The sequence below is a fragment of the Gobio gobio genome (genome assembly GCF_949357685.1).
Source record: "Gobio gobio genome assembly, chromosome: 10".
NCBI lineage: Eukaryota > Metazoa > Chordata > Actinopteri > Cypriniformes > Gobionidae > Gobio > Gobio gobio.
Genome location: NC_137116.1, coordinates 3,571,508 through 3,594,862, shown reverse-complemented (window position 1 = coordinate 3,594,862; position 23,355 = coordinate 3,571,508). Strand labels below are relative to the sequence as shown.

General features: G+C 38.0%; 1 protein-coding gene across 3 annotated transcripts in view; it reads left to right on the top strand.

Annotated features, from left to right (window-relative positions):
• agtpbp1 (ATP/GTP binding carboxypeptidase 1) overlaps positions 1-23,109 on the top strand; it is a 64,041-nt gene extending 40,932 nt beyond the window's left edge. For 2 of the 3 annotated variants that reach the window (XM_079827723.1, XM_079827722.1), the window contains 2 exons: positions 16,343-16,512; positions 21,507-23,109. In XM_079827723.1, the coding sequence (XP_079683849.1) occupies positions 16,343-16,512; positions 21,507-21,681 (345 nt within the window). In that variant the 3' untranslated portion in view covers positions 21,682-23,109. The remainder of the gene's footprint in view (positions 1-16,342; positions 16,513-21,506) is intronic. The other variant, XM_079827724.1, reaches the window with a different exon arrangement.
• The last annotated feature ends 246 nt before the right edge of the window (positions 23,110-23,355 follow it).

The following is a 23,355-nucleotide window of genomic DNA, read 5'->3' as shown; positions in this document are numbered from 1 at the left end:
TGACACAGACATCAGAGCTGGATTCAAAAGCACAGAGCAACTAAAACACTACAATATTCAAAATCACTCCTTGAATATAGAGAACTGATTTATCAAATGTAGGACACTGTTATAACTTGATTATCATTCATTCTTATTTTAATATTGAACATAAAATCATTCTTGAAGGATATGTGTCTGATGAAGAGACAAGTGATGTTTGGCTTGACCCTTGACCCTTCATTCCCCCCTTTTAGACCATATGTGGGGGTCCCATACCGCCACGTCTGGTCTACAAGTGAGGTCACTACGGAAGGTCAAGTGGTGACGCATGTTTCCCGTTAGGGTCACAATTGTCTCTTCACCTCATCACGGACATGCTGGCCACTAAAAAGACCAGTCCCCGTTTTGAGGCTCTTTACCCCTTCCACTCACAAACAGGGCCCCAATGTTCTTCTTTTCTCAAAACTCCTGATCAACAAACTGATAACGTGCTTTCTCTCATTGAGAGGGGAACAGACAATATAGTACAATAGTATTCATACAATTCTTTAGGGTTTCAGTAAAAGGAAATATAAAATAAAATAAAATAAAATGAAATGAAAGACAAGTCCATATTTAATCTCTGGAAGCCGGGCTAAACGAGCAATCTCTGTTGCTGCATTCCCATCAAGTTAGAGGTGTGTGATGCCTCTAAAACCTGAACACATGACTGAAATTTGCAAGGTTAAAATGACAAGAATGATCTCAGCTGACCCTTGAATGCCAATCTTTAAGGTGTTTCCTGGCTCTCAATTATGCGGTATTTGGTGAGCGGTATAGAGGGGCCAATATTAGGGCAGGGGCTGCTGTGTCCAGTCTTGACCTTGGCCCCTACGAAACACAGCTTCCCCTCCCCACAGTGATGCTGCTGGCCTCACAGACATCTGCCTCACCTCTCATACACACCTCACATAAAAACACCCCCCTTTCTGGGAGGTGCCCCAATGGCGGTGACCCCCATTGGCTTAGGCTGTCCTCCGCTGGCCAACAGAAGAGCTTACCCGTCATCGGCGAATCACCTCATGCTCATTGGTCATCGCTTAAGATCGTTGACCCTCAACAGGATCCGATATTCTCTGGAACCTTTTGGAAAGTGCATTCAAGAGTCAGCAGAGCCCCGGGTCTGCTTTCAAATGAGTAAAAACATGGAGACAGGTTAATAATAGTTCCTGATCACACAGTTTTCCTGATACGAGTGTTCTCGTGAGACATCACACACGCCTAGGACAGACCCTCAGTCACCACTCAGAGAGCAAATACAAACTTTAGAAAATATAGAGGAAGAAACAAAATCATACCTAGGGAGGGTAATTCAATTCATGATAATAATATAGAAAGATAAATATTGACTAAGTCTTTGATTATAAATTTAATTAAGATATATATATACAATTATATTGGAGAGGCAGTGGATTCTAGAACCCACCCTTTAAGTTTCTCCAGAGGCCAAAGTGGGGGTATTAATGGTCTACCAATTTAGGCTGGTTCCTAATTTCCAATTAAAAATAGGATTGTAATTACTTTTTCAAAACAGACCTTTTCAGGTATAAAACTCAATAGTGGCCTGAAATAAAAAAAATAAAAAGTAAATAAATAAAAATAAACAACATAATAGTCCATCCAATTGCATTCAGTCTCATATAGCATGCCCCACCTCAAAAGAATAGAAAATAAAATAAAACATTCATATCATCCATCTCATTATTTCCACTTAAAACATAAACTTGTTCCTAATTTTTACTCAAGAACCCTTTTGCTAAATTTACTTTTTCCAACAGACCCATGTTCTCCCCTCATAGCCCACATAACTGTTGATGGACTTATCCATAAAAAGAAAATCGTTAATGTTAAAACCTTTTTCATCAAAATGACTTAATTATCAATTCGTATTCCATTCAATAAGCTTGTTCACTCATCTTTATCTTGTTGACATTATGCTTAATCATACTAAATACCAAATTATTAATCACCATGTTATTAGTAAAACATTTAAGATCATTCATCAGGGTTTTCCTTAAAGTACCCTTTTTTTTAATTTTCTTTTATTCTCAATGTCTTGTTCATTAAAACTCTTCAGGTGTAAGCTCCAAATGACCAAAATCTTAAACCTCTTAATTCATGTCACTTGGTAGTGATACTTCATCAAATCCTCACTAGCCTTATCTTGCCACTTACACCCAAACGTGTCATAACTTTACAAAGAGCTTACAGATTTCATAATTTCCCATATTACTTTAAATTTGGACTATAAGTCATCATCAATTTCTTTAAAGCTGTTTTTCCCTTTAACTTTACGGGTGTTCCTAAATTCTATTTCACAACATTAATCTTTGGGCTATTTCTCATTATTGTTCTATCAATCTGCAGATGCCACACAATATGATCATTATTGTTTCTTATCTCTACTGCTCTGCAGAAACCAAAATATTATATTCCTCTTATCTCAATCCCAGTCACACAGAAAGACTTAAAGTCACTTGCTTCTTTAACATTAATTGTGGTTCTCTATATAAATCAAAGTATCATAAAAAAAAATTTAAAATAAAGTAAAAATAAAACTTTTCATTTTTAGAAGTTATCTCTTTGGTCGCCCTCCGGCCTTTCAGAATTTTGAGGGAGTCTCTGGATAATTTAGATAGTGACTTCAGCCAATTTGTCACTTTGTCTCTGCCGTCAAGTCTATAACATTTACGCCTACCATTTTTAATCAATTGACATTATTTAAATTTAAGCCCTCAGTTGAATTTAGACAAAGGTTTTAACCCATGATGGACGGCAATCTTTAACTTTACAATTCCACTTGAACTAATCCAGAGAGTAATTCAAATCAACATCATAAATGACAAAAGTCGTTATAACAGACAGAGCTGGATAACAATCCATTTAAAGCTCGTCCCGTGTTCTGGATCATCTTTTCACCAGATTCCTTCAAAATTATCAGTTTCTCTAAAGGTTGTCGTTTACCTTAACCCATCTGTAATGGTCAAATACTCATTCCAGAGGTTAATGACACCCAATTAGGACAGAACAGTTCTAGGAACACATACAACATAAAGTGCAGTCACACCCACACACACATTAAACATTAATTGCTCATCCGCAAATTTTACTTTTAGTGTTTACTCAAATTATTATTTAAACTCAGCTTTTGCATCTGCTCATTATTAATTTGTCTCTACAAAAGTCAGCTGGATTGTTTTGGTTCGGATATCATTTTCTTTGTTTTGTTTCAGCTTTAGCAGGGCGATAACAAATTGCACCATCCCTGCTTCCACAAGCAGTCTCTGTCTCTCTCTCTCTCTCTCTCTCTCTCTCTCTCTCTCTCTCTCTCTCTCTCTCTCTCTCTCTCTCTCTCTCTCTCTCTCTAACCTTTTAACAGTCTTCTAAGACTTTAACTTCAATGTGAAATTCATCTCATACCTTTTTAAACACTGTTTTCCCTAAAACATGTCTTATTATTTTCAAGTGATGCCATGTGCTTTTACTTATCAATATCTTCTATGCATTCAGGACTGGTACTGCATTTTCATAAACTTTTAACTTGTCACTCTAGCACAGCATAAGACTTGGCTAGAGATCACATTTATCTTCCAATAAACGTCAGACTTCACACTATCTCAGCGTAAGACCTGGCTAGAAATTAAAATTGTTTTCAAATAAGCGACAGATATTTTCCTTTTAACTCTATCTTTTGCCAGAATTGACGGTTCCAAATAACCATAATTTTATATTTGTCTTTTGCCCAAACAATAAATTTAACTTCAAACATCTAAATTGAGTCTGAGTTACTCTTCCAATTTTAGCCACAGCACCAGAAATGACATGGTGGGCCAGATTCAGATAAGCGAATTGTTTTATTACAGCTCAGCATGAGCTTATCTTTTGAAACCAAAACATCAGCTTCTAGGGTTTTTAGCTTTTAACACCCATTCTCCTACGGTGTTTTTACCAACATCCAGTCAAATAAACTTTATCAGAATTTTTCACGAATCATTTTAACATTTTTATCATTTAAACCCTCTATGTCTCTAATTATATAGTTACTGCCATTAATTTTTAACCTCATAATTTATTTTAAAATGATCATGGATCTTTCCTTTAAAAGGAATTCCTTAAGACTTCAATTTATTGAACTTATTACTTATTTCCTTATTTTCAATCTGTGTACCTCTGTTTAAAATCCCTCCGTGTCCGTGACTATATCTGCTTTTTCCTTTTTCTTTTCAAAAACAACTTCAAGTCCTTTTACTCAGACTACACAAACGAAATCCTACATCATTTTCAGTGATTTCTGCCAATTTATCTCACAAACAGTTAGGAATCAAACATTTTTCCAGTCTTTTAGCTTTTAGCAAGTCAAGTTTCTGATTAACTTTTCAAATTAGAATTAAAACCTTTGCTGCCCATTTACTTGATAATTCTTTCAAATTTCTTTGACGTCAGGGCTTTAGAGCAGCGCTGCTTACAGCGTTTGCTGTCTTTCGTCTCAAAATCTTTTTCTGGACTGATCATATCACTCAAATTTTTAGCCATCATTTTAGTCAAAGTTCATACTCACCTGAAATTATACCAGCAGAGATGGAGGCGGCGATCTTTAACCAACACAGCTGTGGCTTCTGCGTGATGAAACTGCAAAGTACACTTATACGAAAAAGTCACTTACTGGTCCATTCCAATTTGGGTCATACCTTAAATTTTTACTCAGGATCGTTCCTGATGCATCCCTGGCAAACAACCCTGAATCTATTTTTATTTTGTTTAACTAATAACTTAATCCCTAACTGTCTATAGTCCTAAATTCGGGGATCCCCTATCTGAGTTGGAAGAGACGGAGAAGGTTTGCGGTGATGCACTGGCCCCCTTTGTCCAGTGCCGCATGCCCCTTTTAGGAGTGGTATCCTTACCTTAGCCCTTAATCAGCTCTCTCCCCTTTAAGCATGCCTACGTTGCACCCCGTTTCCAAATTATTGGCCTACTGGAGCGACTTCTTATACCCCTTGTGTGTTTCTCAAAAAGCTCTCGACTTACTCAGAGTAGCCGAAACACAATCCTTAGTATAATTATTCCCTATTTCCCATTGAAATAAAGCTCTCCCGTTCCCCTAACCCAGTCTCTTCCAGTCAGACAAGTCTAATAATAAAAATATACTACCTTATCTACTTGTTTGCCAGAGGTGTACCAAAGAATGATTGCTCGCCAAATCTCCACCATAAACTGTTGGGGTAACAGCTTAGGACCCAGGACCAGTTGTGAAAAATTAAGACCAGGAGTCAGGAGTCAGATTAATTAAAGAAAATTTACTGAAGAATAGTTTGCAGTTTCATCAGCAGAAGCCAGCTTCAAGAGGAGTTTGTAGGCCGCTCTCCCTCTAACAGTCTCCCCCCCTCCGTCTAACGTACATACAATTTTCTGAACAGTTATACGGTTTTCAAGGTCTAGACACGTCATTACTGCCATGTGGACTGATTCTGATTGGTTCTAACAACATGCAATGTAAGCAACTTTCCACACGTAGACAGATAGGAGCATATATCACTAAAAATGCGTAGACTCCGTGTCGCCCAGGCCCAGATTAATCCTCAATGACCTCGGAGGTCACAGAAAAGACGCCTCAAAGTCTGGAATCGTTTGCAGAAAGGACCATCTCCAATACTGGATCTGCACAGAATCATGAGACGCACACACAAAGTTTCCCAGAAAAACAGTTTCCATCAAGGTCGGGACATCTTAACTAACTATCAACAAAGCTGAATCTGCAAAACATGCTGATACTACATTTAGTACAGAAGTGACTTTATTCTATTCTATAAAGAAAGAAAAGTATATCAGAGAGGTACATTTCTGTTACATTTTGAGTCCCCAAAAGAGTCACATAGCTGTAACATAGATGACCCCGGGGGTCGCTTTAGGAAGACATACAGTTAACACATGCTGAGCTCTTCTCACTTCAAACACCAAGGACATTTGCCTGTCAGCACATCTTGACACAGACATCAGAGCTGGATTCAAAAGCACAGAGCAACTAAAACACTACAATATTCAAAATCACTCCTTGAATATAGAGAACTGATTTATCAAATGTAGGACACTGTTATAACTTGATTATCATTCATTCTTATTTTAATATTGAACATAAAATCATTCTTGAAGGATATGTGTCTGATGAAGAGACAAGTGATGTTTGGCTTGACCCTTGACCCTTCAATATTAATTATAATATAATTTAATATAATATAATATAAAAATGGCCTTTAAAGAAACACTGCACTATTTTTTGAAAATAGGCTCATTTTCCAACTCCCCTTGAGTTAAACAGTTGAGTTTTGGCGTTTTCGAATCCATTCAGCCGCTCTCTGGGTCTGACGGTAGCACTTTTAGCATAGCTTAGCATAGATCATTGAATCTGATTAGACCGTTAGCATCTCGCTCAAAAAAATGACCAAAGAGTTTCGATATTTTTCCCATTTAAAACTTGATTCTTCTGTAGTTACATTGTGTACTAAGACCGACGGAGTTGGAGTTGTGATTTTCTTGGCTGATATGGCTAGGAACTATACTCTCATTCTTGCGTAATAATCAAGGAACTTTGCTGCCATACCATGGGTGCAGCGGCGCAATGATATTACGCAGCGCCTGAAAGAGGAGTGGAGAGTGGAGTTTTAAATAGGAAAAATACCGAAACTCTTTGGTCATTTTTTTGAGCGAGATGCTAACGGTCTAATCAGATTCAATGATCTATGCTAAGCTATGTTAAAAGTGCTACCGCCAGACCCAGAGATCGGCTGAATGGATTTGAAAACGGTAAAACTCAACTGTATAAATCTAGGGGAGTTGGAAAATGAGCCTATTTTCAGAAATAGTGGAATGTTCCTTTAAAATATAGGTACATCAAGTACAAATCCAACCTTGGCAGAAAAAAAAGATCTTTCTTAGACCAGAAATAGACTTATACAAAATGTGTAACCAACCTTAAAACGATGTGATTTGTGCACTTGTGTAAAGTACAGTATGTTTCTGGCCTTGCTCTTAATGTTCTTGCTGTAATCTAGTAATAGTCATGGAAATTAATTTCTCACAGGGTGATGGGTTTCTAAACAAAGTGACAAGAAACATTCAAAATATGACACACAGTTAACCCCATGTGAATGCTGTGGAAATAGAAAAAATTTAGTAAAAAAAATATACATTACTAAAGCAGGATCAGTTTTAACAGTAATGTGGTTCGTATGTGGGGTGCAAATAAATGTTGGTGAGTCTGACATCAAGGTTCTTGGCTTTCTGTGTGGGTGAGATTAAACTATCTAACGATATGACAAGGTCTTGGCAGGGCGGTTCTCAGCTGGAATGAACAACAGCTTTGTTTGTGATAAAATTCAGCCTTCGTTCTGAGATGCCACGCTTAACCCGTGCTAGCAATTCTCACTGTATTCATTTGGCACTGTAATTCAGAGTTGCTGGGCCTCATAACCCACGGTTAAAACGTTTTTTTTTTTTAAGCGTCTATAGCTCAGCATTTACTCTTCCTTTGAAAAGAATTATAGGAGGAATATTTTCACCAGTTATTTTGCTCTAGAAGAATGCTGTAAGCCTTTCTGCAATCCTGCAAGTCAAAACATCTTTAATGTTTTCACTTCATGACCTGGACTTGATTATACAATTTATACTCATAGCCTGTCCAAAATCAACTAAATTTAGTCCCTAATACCAGAGAAATTATGAGAAATAAGTTTGACCACATCTACAATTTTTTTGATTATTTATTATGTTTTAGAATAACGGTTAAAGTCACCATATTTATGAAATTACTAGGGTCGCAAAGGGGCGGAAAATCTCTAGAAACATTCCATGGGAAGTTAAGCTGGGGAATCAGTCACTGATTTCAGTGACCAGGGTCCTCTTTTATAAAAATTGCTGTTTGCATGTGATTTGAGGAATGCTCAGGGTAGCAATTCAACAAATTTGCATTAAAACTGGTTGTTTTAATCAATATTATGCTGCAAGATGTTTTTTTTTTTTTCATCTACACATTTCCAGTTTATTCCCATTAAATCCTATTAATTTCCATATAAAATTTCCAACTTTGATAATTCCCAGAATCTTGCAACCCTAGAAATGGCAAAACTGCAATTATGTTGTTTGTCTAGATTCAACTCTGCTTACTTTGGACTCTCAATCTGAGCTTGAAGTTAAAAAATAAATAAAGTGCCGGCTTTAATTTTATGATTAAAAAAAGTGTATTATATTGCTTATATATCAGGGTAGCCAGGAACAATACATATAATAGGTTCTACACTACCTCTCAAGTCAATCCCTGAATATTGATTTCATTTCAAATTTTATTTCATTTTAACTAACCAGATCATGTTCATTAATATTAATGTAGCATTAAAGTCTTAAAGGGACTTTGTGTAGAATATAGACAAACTTTATACTACTGTAATTGTCTAGATTGGCAATATGTTTAATCTGCTCTATATTAAGACATTCCTTTTTTTGTTTTCTATTTAAAAGAAAATAACAGAACATGAATCTATCAATTTGCCACTTCTATTCAAAGTGCCATCAAAAACCACAAATCCCTTTACTCTAAAGGCCTGTTCACACCAAGGACGATAACGATGAAGATATAGTTCTAAAAATCATTCTCAATATTAAAGAATAGCAGAGTTCACACCACACATCTATAACGATAATGGCACAGAGAAACGATATACTGTAGTTGGAATCACTTTCAGAACGATTTTTTTCAAGGTGATGAACGATAAAAACATTGATTTCCAACCAGAATCCATCTAGCTGTAACAAACTCGAGCATTTAAAGCAGCAGACTCGCCCACGCTTAGAATGAACAGAATGCTGGTGTGGATGCTAATATAGTTATCGTGTTATCTCTGTGTGAACAGGCCTTAAGGCTATAAATGCCACAATTTAAAAATTAGTAGAACAAAATAACTCCGCATGGTGTTTCTCTGTCTCTGCCCTTCACTGCGATAAGCAGTTTAAATTAGTGCATTGACTGAGTGCTGTCTGTCACTTCACTGTAAAAAAAATATTTTCAAGATTTTTCACACCTTTTCACAAATCTTTTGCAAAATCAGCTTAGATTCACTAATGTCGTTCAGGTAACATTAAAGGTCCCGTTTTTCGTGTTTTTTTTGAAGCTTTGATTGTGTTTACAGTGTGCAATATAACATGTGTTCATGTTTCATGTGTAAAAAAACACAGTATTTTTCACACAATTTACTTATCTGTATACTGCTGTTTTCACTGTCCTCAAAACGGCCTGAGAATTTCCTCGTTCTATGAAGTCCCTCCTTCAGAAATACGTAACGAGTTCTGATTGTGCCAGCGGTTCCCGTGTTGTGATTCGACAGCAGCTTACACACGTTGCCCGGAAAGATCACGCCTCTTACCATAACGGGGAGATGAACGCGCTAAACTACAGCCCCTGAAGGACAAACAAAGGTGATTTGACTCCGGGATGAAAATAACAGCGTCTGAACGACAAACGCAACCGAACCGAACCGAACGCAACACTTCCTCTTCTCCATGAGGGAGCAACCAGACCACGCCCCCTTTTTCGCGTATGCTTGTGGGTATAGTTTAGTCAACAAACTGCTCTACTGACGTAATTAAAGCAGGAAGTACAGGGATGTAGTCCAAACCGGCCTTTCGCTGTAGGCTTTGAAAGGGAACTTCTGTTAAATAAAATATCTCGCTTGGCATTGAACTTTGAGCTTTATAATTTTACAGGTATTATATATGCTCTAACAGCAACATTACACACTAACTAAAGTTTGAAAAATGGGATCACGAAGAACAGGACCTTTAATATTTTGAGTTTCTGTTTAATAATTCTGACGGCCCTGGTACCAAAAAAAAGTGAGGGTACGCTACAGCTTAAAATGTAGAAGTGCCGCAACTGTGTACTGGTGCATGCCGGCCCACTTCGTGCACTGCTCTCAATCACGTCATACGCTTTTTCATCCAAATTGAAAGGGCAATGCTATTTTGTTCTGTGTACTTTTGCGTACATTCATTTTTAGATATTTAAACCAGAAATGAAATACGGAAGATGTGGTTCTTTGTTAATAGTTCTAACACTGACAAATTGTATATTGTATTTTATTGAAAATCATAGAAATAATATACAACTTTTATATATATATATATATATACTGTATATACACCGATCATTATGACTGACAGGTGAAGTGAATAACACTGATGATCTCTTCATCACGGCACCTGTTAGTGGGTGGGATATATTAGGCAGCAAGTGAACATTTTGTCCTCAAAGTTGATGTGTTAGAAGCAGGAAAAATGGGCAAGCGTAAGGATTTGAGCGAGTTTGAGCCAAATTGTGTTGGGTAAATGACTTGGTCAGAGCATCTCCAAAACTGCAGCTCTTGTGGGGTGTTCCTGGTCTGCAGTGGTCAGTATCTATCAAAAGTAGTCCAATGAAGGAACAGTGGTGAACTGGCGACAGGGTCATGGGCGGCCAAGGCTCATTGATGCACATGGGGAGCGAAGGCTGGTCTGTGTGGGCCGATCAAACAGACCTGCTACTGTAGCTCAAGTTGCTCAAGAAGTTAATGCCAAAAGTACCAACAGTGGGGGCATGTGAGCATCAGAACTGGACTACAGAGCAATGAAACAAGAGGGCCTGGTCTGATGAATCACGTTTTCTTTTACATCACGTGGAGGGGTCTAGTGGAGCCCATGCTTCGACAGATCAGGGCTGTTTTGGCAACAAAAGGGGGACCAACACAAAATTAGGTCATAATGTTATGCCTGATCGGTGTACGCTTTTTGTAGAATTATTCGTCACTGCATGATTTTGGTGTCAGTATAGTGAGCACATTTCTCTAGGACATGCGGCAGTATCGGATGCCTTGGGAGTGGGAACGGATTGATTTTTAAAGGAAGCAAGAGAAGAAGAACTGATCACCATGTGCTCTGAAACAGGTGCTCTGCAATGTTCCTTTTAAAATGAAGTTACCTCTCTGGTTCAGAGACATGGCTGTAAAGTGCAGGAGAAACATTTCTAATTTGGCCAAAGAGAACTAGTCAACTGGACAAATTGTGTATTTTAAATATTTCTTAAAGGTGAAGCAAAGTCATACAAAAAATTCTTAAAAGATCTCAACATTTTATTATGTGCGAAGCATGTACGATTCTAAATTCTATTTTGGTATTCAACTTGGCTTTTAAAAATATACAACTGTTCTTTTTATTTTTCTCAACAAGGTTAAAAAAGGAAAAAGAATGCGAAAGTACACAGAGCGATTTTAATTAGAATTTTTAGAAACACTAGCATTGTGTAATGCCACATCCTAATGAAGATGTCATCCATTAGAGATACGTGTTTAATATTTTGCATTTGTTGGAAGCGATGCCCACTGCTTGTTTTCATAACTGTCTTGATTAATAAATGTTTAAATGTTGCTACATTTAAAATGACAGGTTTTCGTGATGGATGTGAACAGCAGATGGCACTATAGACCAGCTTTGAAAGATGCAGTAGTCTCAGGTCTGATAGTGACTCACAGTCTTCTGTCTGGAGGACACATAATGGCGTCTCTGTGAGTTCAAGTAACATGGCTGAGGCTTCTTTCTGTCTAGTATGACCAACTGAAAATTTACAGTAACTAGATTAGTAGAGTACATTCTCCTGTAGAGAAACTAAATCAGCAGCACTGTATTCTACAGTTAGTTTTCCGTTCACTATAAAAATGTATGCATACCTGAGTTGGAGCCGTCACCTAGCGGTTACATTCTCTAACACACATGTCAAACTCTCCACTGTCCTGCAGAGTTTAGCTCCAACACACCTGCCAGGAAGTTTCTTGTAATCCTGAGGACCTTGATTTAGCTGGTTCATTTGCGTTTAATTGATTTTGACATCTATTTGTTTACCACTAGGGAATGCTGATGACGTTTTATTCTTCTATACTAACTTGCGTTGTAGACTATGATTCAATAGGTGTCATCATCGTACTGTCTACTGTATGTACATGTCTACCCAAGTTTATTAGATCCATGGCGTACAGTGTGGCATAAAAAAAAAAACAGTTAAATACTGGCTTATCAGTCTCTTTGAACATTTGTACAGAAGACAACAGAAAATTGTGTAAATATTGTGATCAGAATTTGTGAACAGAAGTGCTGTTTACTTCACAGAAAAAACCCAGAAAACTAAGCTGCTTTGTGGATGTGTAGTTTACTTACCTCCTAAGTGTCTCAAACAAAACCCTTTCAAATATTTGATGCCATTAAAGGGATAGTTCACCCAAAAATGAAAATTCTGTCATCATTTAGTCACGCTCAAGTTGTTCCAAACCTGTATAGATTTCTTTGTTCTGATGAACACAAAGGAAGATATTTGGAAGAATATTTGTAACCAAGCAGATCTCACCCCCCATAGACTACCATAGTATTTGTTCCCTACTATGGTAGTCAGTGGCTGCCGAGATCTGATTACAAACATTCTTCCAAATATCTTCCTTTGTGTTCAGCAGAACAATGAAATTCATGGTTCAAGGTTTGAAACAACTTAAGCGTAACTAAATGATGACAGAATTTTCTTTTTTTTTTGGCGAACAATCTCTTTAATCACAAACTTTGATAAATCCAATGATTAATTTTTCCTCAGAACCGCTTGGTGTATCAACCCAGTGCATTGTAAACACGCTACTTTGCTTTCAGGAAGACTGATAGAAACCACCTGTGTGCCCTTCCCTGAGGAAGTTAGGCCATCAGATTTCACCAGAATGAGAAAGAACTTTTCAGATTTGTGCAATATGGATCAGAGATCAGACGATTAGTGCACGGACTGTTTTAGTTAGTTCCACAGACGCATCAGATTATTCCATCATTTGAACATTGCTGGTTGACTACAAAAATGATTACTTATTTTTGACTGTTTATTTTTTGTTAGGTAATTTTTATATTGTTTATAAACTGTTTATTTAATATTAAAGCTTTAGTTTCTGCCACGAAAAAAAAGAAAAACATAATTGCAACTTTTTACCTCACAATATTTTTGCTCTCGCAATTTTGAGTTTATATTAATTTATTCAGTTTATATATTTTTACCAGTTTATCGCAGTTTTGAGAAAGTCTGAATTGTGAGATATATATATACTATATTGCCAAAAGTATTGGGACACCCCTCCAAATCATTGAATTCAGGTGCGCAGAAGTCGCCAACTTTTTGCTGAGTCAATAGCTACAGACCTCCAAACTTTGTGTGGCCTTCAGATTAGCTCAAGAACAGTGTGTAGAGAGCTTCATGGAATGGGTTTCCATGGCTGAGCAGCTGCATCCAAGCCTTACATCACCAAGAGCAATGCAAAGTGTTGGATGCAGTGGTGTAAAGCACGTGTACTCTGGAGTGATGAATCACGCTTCTCTGTCTCGCAATCTGAAGTCTGGGTTTGGCAGTTGCCAGGAGAACGGTACTTGCCTGACTGTATTGTGCCAAGTGTAAAGTTTGGTGGAGGGGGGATTATGGTGTGGGGTTGTTTTTCAGGGGTTTGGCTTGGCCCCCTAGTTCCAGTGAAAGGAACTCTTAATGCTTCAGCATACCAAGACATTTTGGACAATTTCATGCTCCCAACTTTGTGGGAACATTTTGGGGATGGCCCCTTCCTGTTCCAACATGACTGCGCACCAGTGCACAAAGCAAAGTCCATAAAGACATGGATGAGCGCGTTTGGTGTGGAGGAACTTGACTGGCCTGCACAGAGTCCTGACCTCAAGCCAATAGAACACCTTTGGGATGAATTAGAGGCCTTCTCGTCCAACATCAGTGCCTGACCTCACAAATGCGCTTTTAGAAGAATGGTCAAAAATACCCATAAACGCACTCCTAAACCTTGTGGCAAGCCTTCCCAGAAGAGTTGAAGCTGTTATAGCTGCAAAGGGTGGGCCAGCTCCATATTAAACCCTATGGATTAAGAATGGGATGTCATTAAAGTTCATGTGCATGTAAAGGCAGGGGTCACAAAAATGAGACAAACTTGTGAAATTAAAAGTTTCAATGTCATTTTTTTATTTTGTGATTCCGTGGCCAAAAAAGTCTACATTTTGAGATCAACATTCACAATTCCGTTTATTTTTCTGTGGTGGAAATAAGCTGCTTTAATTTATCAACAGTTTTCATTTTTGTTTTTTGCATTAGAACACTGGTGACCAAAAAGATATTAAAAAAAGTTATATATATATTATTATTTTATTATTCAATGTAAAGTTACGCTTTTTTGTTGCGCTCTCTGGTGCACATTCATTTCTGGATTATTATTTTTTTTATCTTACCTGACTTTCTTGGTGAAAAAAATTAAATGAAGTTGGCTTCTAACATGCCATTTGACATTTAAATAGACCATTAAGGAGATTCTGATCAGAACAGCCACTATAGTAACAACGTCATAAATTATCTCATATCTTAATGTAATGTTCCGTGTTTAATACAAGTTAAGCTCAATTAACAGAAAATTCTAGCATGATGTTGATTTCCACAAAAAAATCATTTCAGTATTTGTCCTGCTTTTTTCTTTCTTTCTTTTTAAAAAAAGTTGTGGGATAAGGTGAGGCACTTACAATGGAAGTAAATGTGGCCAATTCATAAATAATTGAATACTGTGTTCCAATAGTATAGGCACAGACATAAACAATATGCTTGTTAACATGATTTTACTGTGACATAATCCCTTGTATACCTTTTATGTGTTAAGATATTTCCAATTCTACAACTTTATCGCTATGGCAACATAGGTAAATCCTGCAGTGTCAATAAATTTACAGCACAAATAATACACAAGATTTAACAGAAGAATTAATCTAAGTGATGTTATAATATCGTAAGCTTCACATTTCTCTATATAAGCCTTCCAGAAATTGGCCCACACTTTCACTGTAAGTGCCAGACTGTAATTTGCCTTTTTTTCTTATTAAAGAGGAGGAACGAGTGAAAAATTATGTTTTGTGGAAAAGGAACATTATGCCAAAAATGCTAGCGAGTGAGCAAAACGTAGTTACATTGAAGGGGCGTACCGACTTCTGAGTTATATCTCGAGTGCTGAACAAGCGGACTGACCTCTGATGATCCTGCAGCCAATGATATTGCTTGCACAACATTTCAATATTCTGGTTCATTGTTTGCTGTAAGCTAGTCCTTCAGCACACTATCATATTTACGCTGAAACCCTCCACCTCCCCCAGCTCCACCTGCCTAGATCTGCTACGGGATTTATGTGTGTCTATTTATGCAGCAGCTGCATATCTTAGATGCTCACAGCAGCGTGTCTGTGTATCTATTAGCAGCAGCAGCGTAGCAGATCTAGTCCAAATATATTAACATTGTCACATTCAATATAATACATATACATTTTTTTTTTTTTTATTATTGCTCAAAAGTTTACACACCCTTTGCAGAATCTGTGAAAATGTGAATAATTAAATAAGAGTGATCAAATTTTTTTTTTTTTTTTTAGTACTGTCCTTTATAAGATATTTTACATGAAAGATGTTTACATATAGTCCACAAGACAAAAAAATTTGCTGAAGAATGACCCTTCAAAAGTTTACATGGCCTTGATTCTTAATACTGTGTGTCATTCCCTGATGATCCACGAGTGTTTTTTTTGTTTTGTGATGGTTGCTTGAGTCCCTTGTTTGTCTTGAGCAGTTAAACTGCCCAACGTTCTTCCGAAAAATCATTCAAGTCCCAAATATTCTTCAGTTTTACAGCATCTTTTGCATATTTGAAGGAACACTTTCCAACAGGGACTGTATGATTTTGAGATCCGTCTATTCACACTGAGAACAATTGAGGGACTCAAACACAACTATTAAAAAAGGTTCAAACATTCAGTGATGCTCCAGAAGGAAACACGTTGCATTAAACTTTTTGAATTTGAAGATCAAGGTAAATTGTACTTGACTTGTCTTCCGGTTAACATGTAAGTATCTTCTGTTGCTTCCGAAGGGCAGAACTAAATGAAAAAAATATATATTTAAACAAACAAAATAAGAAAAAAATGTACATTCAAAAGTTTTCAAAAGGCTCTTAATGTGTCGTGTTTCCTTCCTTCCCTTAATTTTATATACATAATGCTTAATTTATATAATTCATCATGTCTCACATCCAGACAATACACACTCCTGTTTTAGTAACATCTACAGAGAACTCAATGCTGTCTGTATCAGTACATTAAATCACAGATGTCACCTGTTAATGCATGTAACCCAGATGTCATTTTGCGAATTAGTCCTGTACAAATAGTGCTTGTAACAGGTGATCTGTGTGTGTTTGCAGGGTCTCCAGATCGGTACAAATGAATTGGAGGAAATGGGCGCCCAGTTTTGTTTGGCTCTGCTCAGGCTAAGACGCTTCACGTCCCCCTTGGAGCTCCACAACCACAACTCCCATCTACTGGACGTGGAAAACGACCTGATAGACACACGCAGCATCCCGAACATCACCAGGTAAACACAAACACGCACGCGCACACACACCCCAGTACAATGACCATATCCAGCTCTGGGACGTCCTGTTATTGTTTGCCGCATGAACCGGCACAAACTGTAGAAGACGCAACAGCTGCCCTATCGAATTTCAATACAACATTAAGCAGCTCGGAGCCCACAATGTTCAGAACAATAATAGCCCTCATGTCCATGATGTCAGAAGCTTCTAGATTCTAGAAGCTTCTTGGGAACGTACTTCAGCCCCTCCCAACTTGTGTATTTCTGTAATGGATAACAACATACACACACACAAGCGATCTTGCAGCCCTCTTCTAATGGCCGGCACCACTTGAGGAGATGTCGGTCACATGGGGCTCGGCGCACTTGAGTGAAGAGAGAAGCACTCTGCTCATTATAGTCATCTAATCACCTGATCAAAACGCCCGCTAATCCACTTTGAGTCTGCCCCCCCCTCCCCTCGACCCGTCTCGCTCGGATCCAGTTTCTTCCCCCTCACACCATTAAAACCATTAAAAACCCACTAAAACCAGCCAAACCACCAGACCACACATTAAACCATTTAACTGCTTAACAAGAGGGCCATAAAACCATCATCACTCTTAGTAAGGTTATTGTGTTAGGAGAGAGAGATACCGAGCAAGAGGGATGCAGAGAAATTCCTCCTCTGCCGCCACATGAGGTTTTCGACCGCTACCCTACAGGAGTCGTTTGTTGGTTTTGTTGTATTGACCGGTCATTTATTATAGCTCAAACTTAGAGATTTGAACAACCCCCTAACCTAAAGTATTAAACTGTGGCTCGTAACTCATCCCGCCCTGTTCGTGCTACAAACACGAATGATGCCTCATATTGTGTGGCTTGTTGAGGAGAGGTGGGAAATCCCATAGACTTACGTTGAAGGGGGTCCCGACTACTGAGCTATATATAGGGAGCCAAATACAATGGAGACTCAGGGGTGGGCTCTGTTTTCTTGGTCCACAATGCAGCAACGATCATGGAAAATTAGGAAATATCTAGTCATTTTTAAATGGTCATTTCTAAGCTTGTCATGAAAAGAAACTGTACATTTAGGTCTATACATATTTGGACAATTTTTGTTATTTTAGCTGTTTACCAAAGTACAGTTATATAATGAGTATGGGCTTAAAATGCACACTCTCAGCTTTAATTTGAGGGTATTCACATTCAAATTGGAGGAAGGGTTTAGAAATTACATTGTGGGATTAAATGAGTGCACTCGATAACGTCCAATGTGGGTTTGGACACCACTACAAAGGGCTGTCCCCTCAAATAGTGCCCTATTTAAGGGTATGGGGGGCGATTTCGGAAACAGCCTGGAGTTGCTGTGAACCCACATCATGTGGTCAAAGGAGCTGTCCGACCAAGTAAAAACAGGCTCCAAAAACAAAACAAATCCGTTGGAGAGATAGCAGGAACTTTAGAAGTGGCCAAATCAACATTTTGGTACATTCTGAGAAAAAAAAGAACGCACTGGAGAGCTCAGCAACGTGAAAAGACCTGGACGTACAATCAAGAGAAGATTTCAAGAGAGAGGGTTAACCACAAGGTGTAAACCATTCATAAACCTCAAGAATAGAAAGCCACAATAGACCTGTACCAAGGAGAAGGATTGGAACAGCTCATGATCCAATATCATCTGTAAAAGTGGAGGCAGTGTGATGGCATGGGCACGAATGGCTTCCAGTGGCACTGGTGTTAATCGATGATGGGACAGAAGACAGAAACAGCCGGATGAATTCTGAAGTGTATAGGGATACACTGTCTGCCCAGATGAAGCTTGCAAGTTGATTGGACAGCACTTCACAGTACAGATGGACAATGACCCAAAAGACATACTGCAAAGTAAAGAAGTTGACTATTCTGCAATGGCCGAGTCAATCACCAGATCTCAACCTGATCGAGCATGCATGCATTTCACTTGCTGAAGACAAAATGAGAGGAGGAAAGACCCTGTGAAGACAAAATTACATACCGCACAACAACCTAGCTATCCAAAATCTCAGAATGCCCCAATTGGCTGATGAAACCTTGATTCAAATTAAGATACAATTTATACAAAATGAAATTTACTTTAAAGAAAGGCTTTCTACAAAACAAAACTTAATGAAGCTGTCAAAATCATGTCTGAACCACTCCATGTCTCCTGGCATTGCGCATCTTATGATGTGTGCTTTCTCACTCATGCTGTTCACCTTTCATAATCAACATAGATGGACATAAAAAATGTACATTATAATATTTAAATATAAAACTAAATGCCTTTTCTTAATGGCTACAACAAGGATAGTAGCCTACAGTACAGATACATTTCATGTCGGAGTGGGATTTGAGGGATTTGGGATTCATGGTGATCTCGTTTTACCATGAGTGGAGCGTTTTTGCTGGATTTTGCCGGAAATGCAGAAATAAGTCATAATTTTGTTGTATTTGTAACTATTTGGTAGATTATTCATTTATAATTTCCAATACATTACTACTAGTACTGTTACTGCTAATAAAACTAATCTCTGGGGGCCCCAAAAGTGTGGGGGCCCTTAGAATCGTCCTCACCAATGTCCGGAATGACGTCATCAAGTATACACTTTAAAAAGATACATAACAGCTACAAGTGTATGCACTGCTTGCTTTATGCATGCACTATATAGGATCAATCACAATACAGGATTTACCCTATTATACTTTATCGACACAAATTGATAGTTCAAACAGCCACCCACAAATATAGTCTATAAACAAAGCATCCAGCTCTCTTTGAGTTCACATGAACAACGGTTAAAGTTACTCGTCAGGCTACAGAAGAATACCATAATTCCTCCGTTCAATTAGGTCTATGTCATCGAGAGTCACGCAGACCTATATCAACCCAGCCACAACATAATTGGGAATAACATGCCTTACCTTAACACAAAATCGACCACAGAGGCCTGGGGTCAGCTTCCTTTGCTGTTCGTCAAGAAATCCAAGAAGTGGATATTGGTTTATATATTTTTCTACGAATCTTTGAGTTGACATGTACTAAACATAAGTCAATTTGCACCGCAGCGACACCACACCTTGACGCTCATGACAAGAATAGCATGTAGAGTTATCTTTATTGAAGTGAATTAGGTTTAAATCGCCGTCATGCATGAATTAATGAATTCTAGTCAGAATATGAGTCTGATTCTGCTCCGTTGGGCTGTGATTATGGGGCGTGTTTCAACCGAACCAGGAAAGACCTCAATTGGATAGACCTACAACCAATCAGGGCAACGGAGTAACACATAACGTTAGTTGTCAAATGTCAACAGAACTCAACTGCACACAGTGCGGGCTGTTTTTCTATGTCCGCAGGTTGAAGCGACCCCAATTATGTGATATTTAGACCCAGGCAACCTTGCCAAAAAAACACATATTTTACCCCCCCAAGCGCCATTTTTTTCCGGAGAACCCCCCCGGAAAGCTATTGGGCTTGTTTTGGGCCAGTTTTGAGTAGCAATTGGGCGGGTTTTGTTGTGAAAACTTGGCAACCCTGTCTGCACGCACGCTGGAAGAAGTGAGTGTAAACGATGTTTGCAGGTGATGTAAAAAGGAATGTAAGGATACACGGAGTACTTACCAACACGATCATCATTTCTGAGAGAAATAGTGAAGGTGAATACAAGTTTTCCGTTGAGGATTAGACCAAATTCAACCCAAACGCTCTTTGTGACGTGGATGATTACGTCACTGTTTATCATCTGTCCATCATCGTCTAAAGACAATTTGATTGGTCCGAACAGCTTCTGTTTCAGGCATAGTTGCTCCACAATGGATCAAGTCCAGACCGAACTTCCGGAACTCAAATGTTGTGGGCGGGGCTAAGTTTGGCTGGCATCCAGGCTAGGGAGCCCATGTCTTATTAAGGGGATCTGTATGCCCCCCCCCCCCCCCTTTTTTTTGAGGCACTTTTAGATTTTTTGTATATCCTGTGTATATCCTGCAGACATTTTTGGTTGTTTCCAGCATGTCAGCACACAATGGAAAAAATAATTTTGTGAAACAGGGATAATGCATTTATACCACTGTATACGGGGAGATTTGGGTAGGCGGAAATTACATAAAAAAAGGTAATATTCCTCCCTTCAGAACCAATTTTTTTCCCAATATTTGCTGCCATCTAGTGGAAAAAGCCAAAACTATCTGCAGGGTGCTAGAGCACACAGGGCCTGAGTTATATAACCCAAAAAATAATCTTTTGGGGGGGTTTATAACAGCTCAGACCACATACACTTAAATGTTTATCACTTTAAGCAGTGTTTTATGTAACTTCGAAAGGGTTCCTGTAAAATGACACTAAAATTGTGTATTTAGATCACTGTTTGTGGGTATGGGAAGCTTTTCAATTTGAGTAAGCTAAATCCATGCAGAAATCCTCAAAAAATGGTCCCAGAGCTAAGGAGGTTAATAAAGGCCTTCTGAAGCGAATCGATGGGTTTGTGGAATAAAAATATCCATATTTATCAGACAACGACTGTATTCGTCTGACTGTATGCACTACACCGTGATGGTTTGACACGAATACATGTACCGTTACACCCCTAGTATATAATATTAAATTATTATATTATTATTGCTATTATATTTGTTTTTCTAGTTTTGCTCAACATCACTACTCTAATTTTTACAAATCCTTGTCCAGTAATCATGAACACGTCATCATTAGTCAAAAGGTGTAAGAACCCAGGGACCAGAAAGAAACCACCCCGTAATTACCCAGAACCTCTTAGTAACAGCAACACCCTAATGTCGCCCAAACAGCACTTACAGAAAAGATAAAAATCTCATGTATTAAGGTGGTGTTAATAGAAATGAGGTAAGCTGTTTGTGACTTATGGGAATGAGCAGTTCTGTTGTGTTGTTTCTGTCTGAAGATATAATCTCACCTCTCTCTACTCATTTTAGCTGACATAATAAATGACAGCCATGTGTCTGTGTGTGTTTTTCTGCAGTAACACCACATACGTGTTGGACGAGGATGAGCCAGCGTTCCTGGAGGAAGTGGACTACAGTGCGGAAAGCAATGACGAGAATGACCCCGATCCCGAACACTATCTCCAGGATAACCATGTCCTCCCGGACCCAAATTCGGACTCCGAGTTCAGCCACCAAGACTCTCTTAACTAAAAATCGCACCAGGCTCACTTTAATATAAGGCTTTAGCTGAACTCACCGGTCGTTTGCCTGTGTTATATGTCACCTGCGTTCGCCTAATTGCCTACTTCATAGAACTTATTCACACGACTTACCTAAATTAGTATAACCAAACCAGAAGATCTGTTTTCTGGCAGCAAACATAACATAACATTATAATGTAGAAAGTCGTTTCAAGACCGTATCGAATATAGATGCTTTTCAAGCTATAGCACTCTTAAGTAATGTTACATAGAAATCAGTCGTCAAATCATTCATAGGTCATTCCAAACCTGTTTGACTTTCATTCTTCTGTGGAACACAAAAGGAGATGTTGTGAAGAATGTTCACACTGCTCTTTTCCATGCAATGAAAGCATACTGAAAACACTATAAAAGCAGATTTGTGTGCTCTAAATCTTCTGAAATGTAACTTGAGTTACATAGTATGTTCCACGGGGGGGGGGGGAAGTCATACAGATTTAGAATGATATGAAGTTAAGTGAATGACAGAACCCTTAAAAAGAACACAATCTAAAAAGTGTTAATGCAATAGGTCCCTATAAGACAACATTGAATGAATTATACTCAAACAAAATTGACATGTGCTAAACCGAAAATATAAAAGGTCATGACCATTTCATGTTTCCTAAAACACCAGATTTACATCTCTTTAAGAACAGATGGTACGGCTGTAATCCTGATACTGAATGACGTATGGTCATCTCAAAAACCACTTCACCACGAGGATAGAATCAACACCTCACAGTAAAATAATGCAATCTAATGAATGTAACATCACTCTTATTCTCACGAGAACGCTCACCTGTGTGCTTCCTGTGGCGTCCCGATCGGATCACCATGAGGTCGCAGCGCTAGATCAGTATTGTATTCGTGTGAGCGCGTGTTCACGGCACATTGTGTGGCTGTATTTGCTTTTTAAGTGAGAGAGCTTCTGTATTTTAATTTAGATGTTAATATTTCTTTGTTGCATTTGTATAATTAGTGCATGATTCTTTTTTTTAAAGTTGACTTTTTAATTTATTTTATTAGTTTTATTTGTTTATTGGGAGAAAAGAAGGGTAAAAACTTGATTTCGACAGTTTGTTAGTGTGCTTGTGTATATTTGTGTTTGTTTGATGTCAGCAGTTGGCCAAAGTATGTATGTATGGGGTAGAGAAAATAGTTTGGTTGTGTTTGAGTGTTTGTCAGTCTTTGATTGAAATGATGGGTAATAAACAACTAAGTTAAGCTGATCTGTCGCTTTTGTGCTTAACTTGTATTTAAATGACTGAATGTTTGCCTCCCAAAGAACATTAAAAAAGTTTGGGGTCAGAAAGATTTCTGTTTTAATTAATGCTTATATTCAGCAAGGACACATTACATTGATCAAAAGTGACAGTAAAGGCATTTATAATGTTACAAATAAATGCTGTTCTTTGAACTTTTTATTCATAAAAGAATAGAACAAAAGTATTCAACACTGATATTAATAAGAAATGTTTCTTGAGCACCAAATCTCAGCATATTAGAATTATTTCTGAAGGATCATGTCACACTGAAGACTGGTGTACTTAATTATTTTAATTTGTAATATTTATTTTTTACTGTAATTTTGATATGCAAATAAATGCAGCCTTAAAGCAGCACTAGGTAACTTTTCAACCTT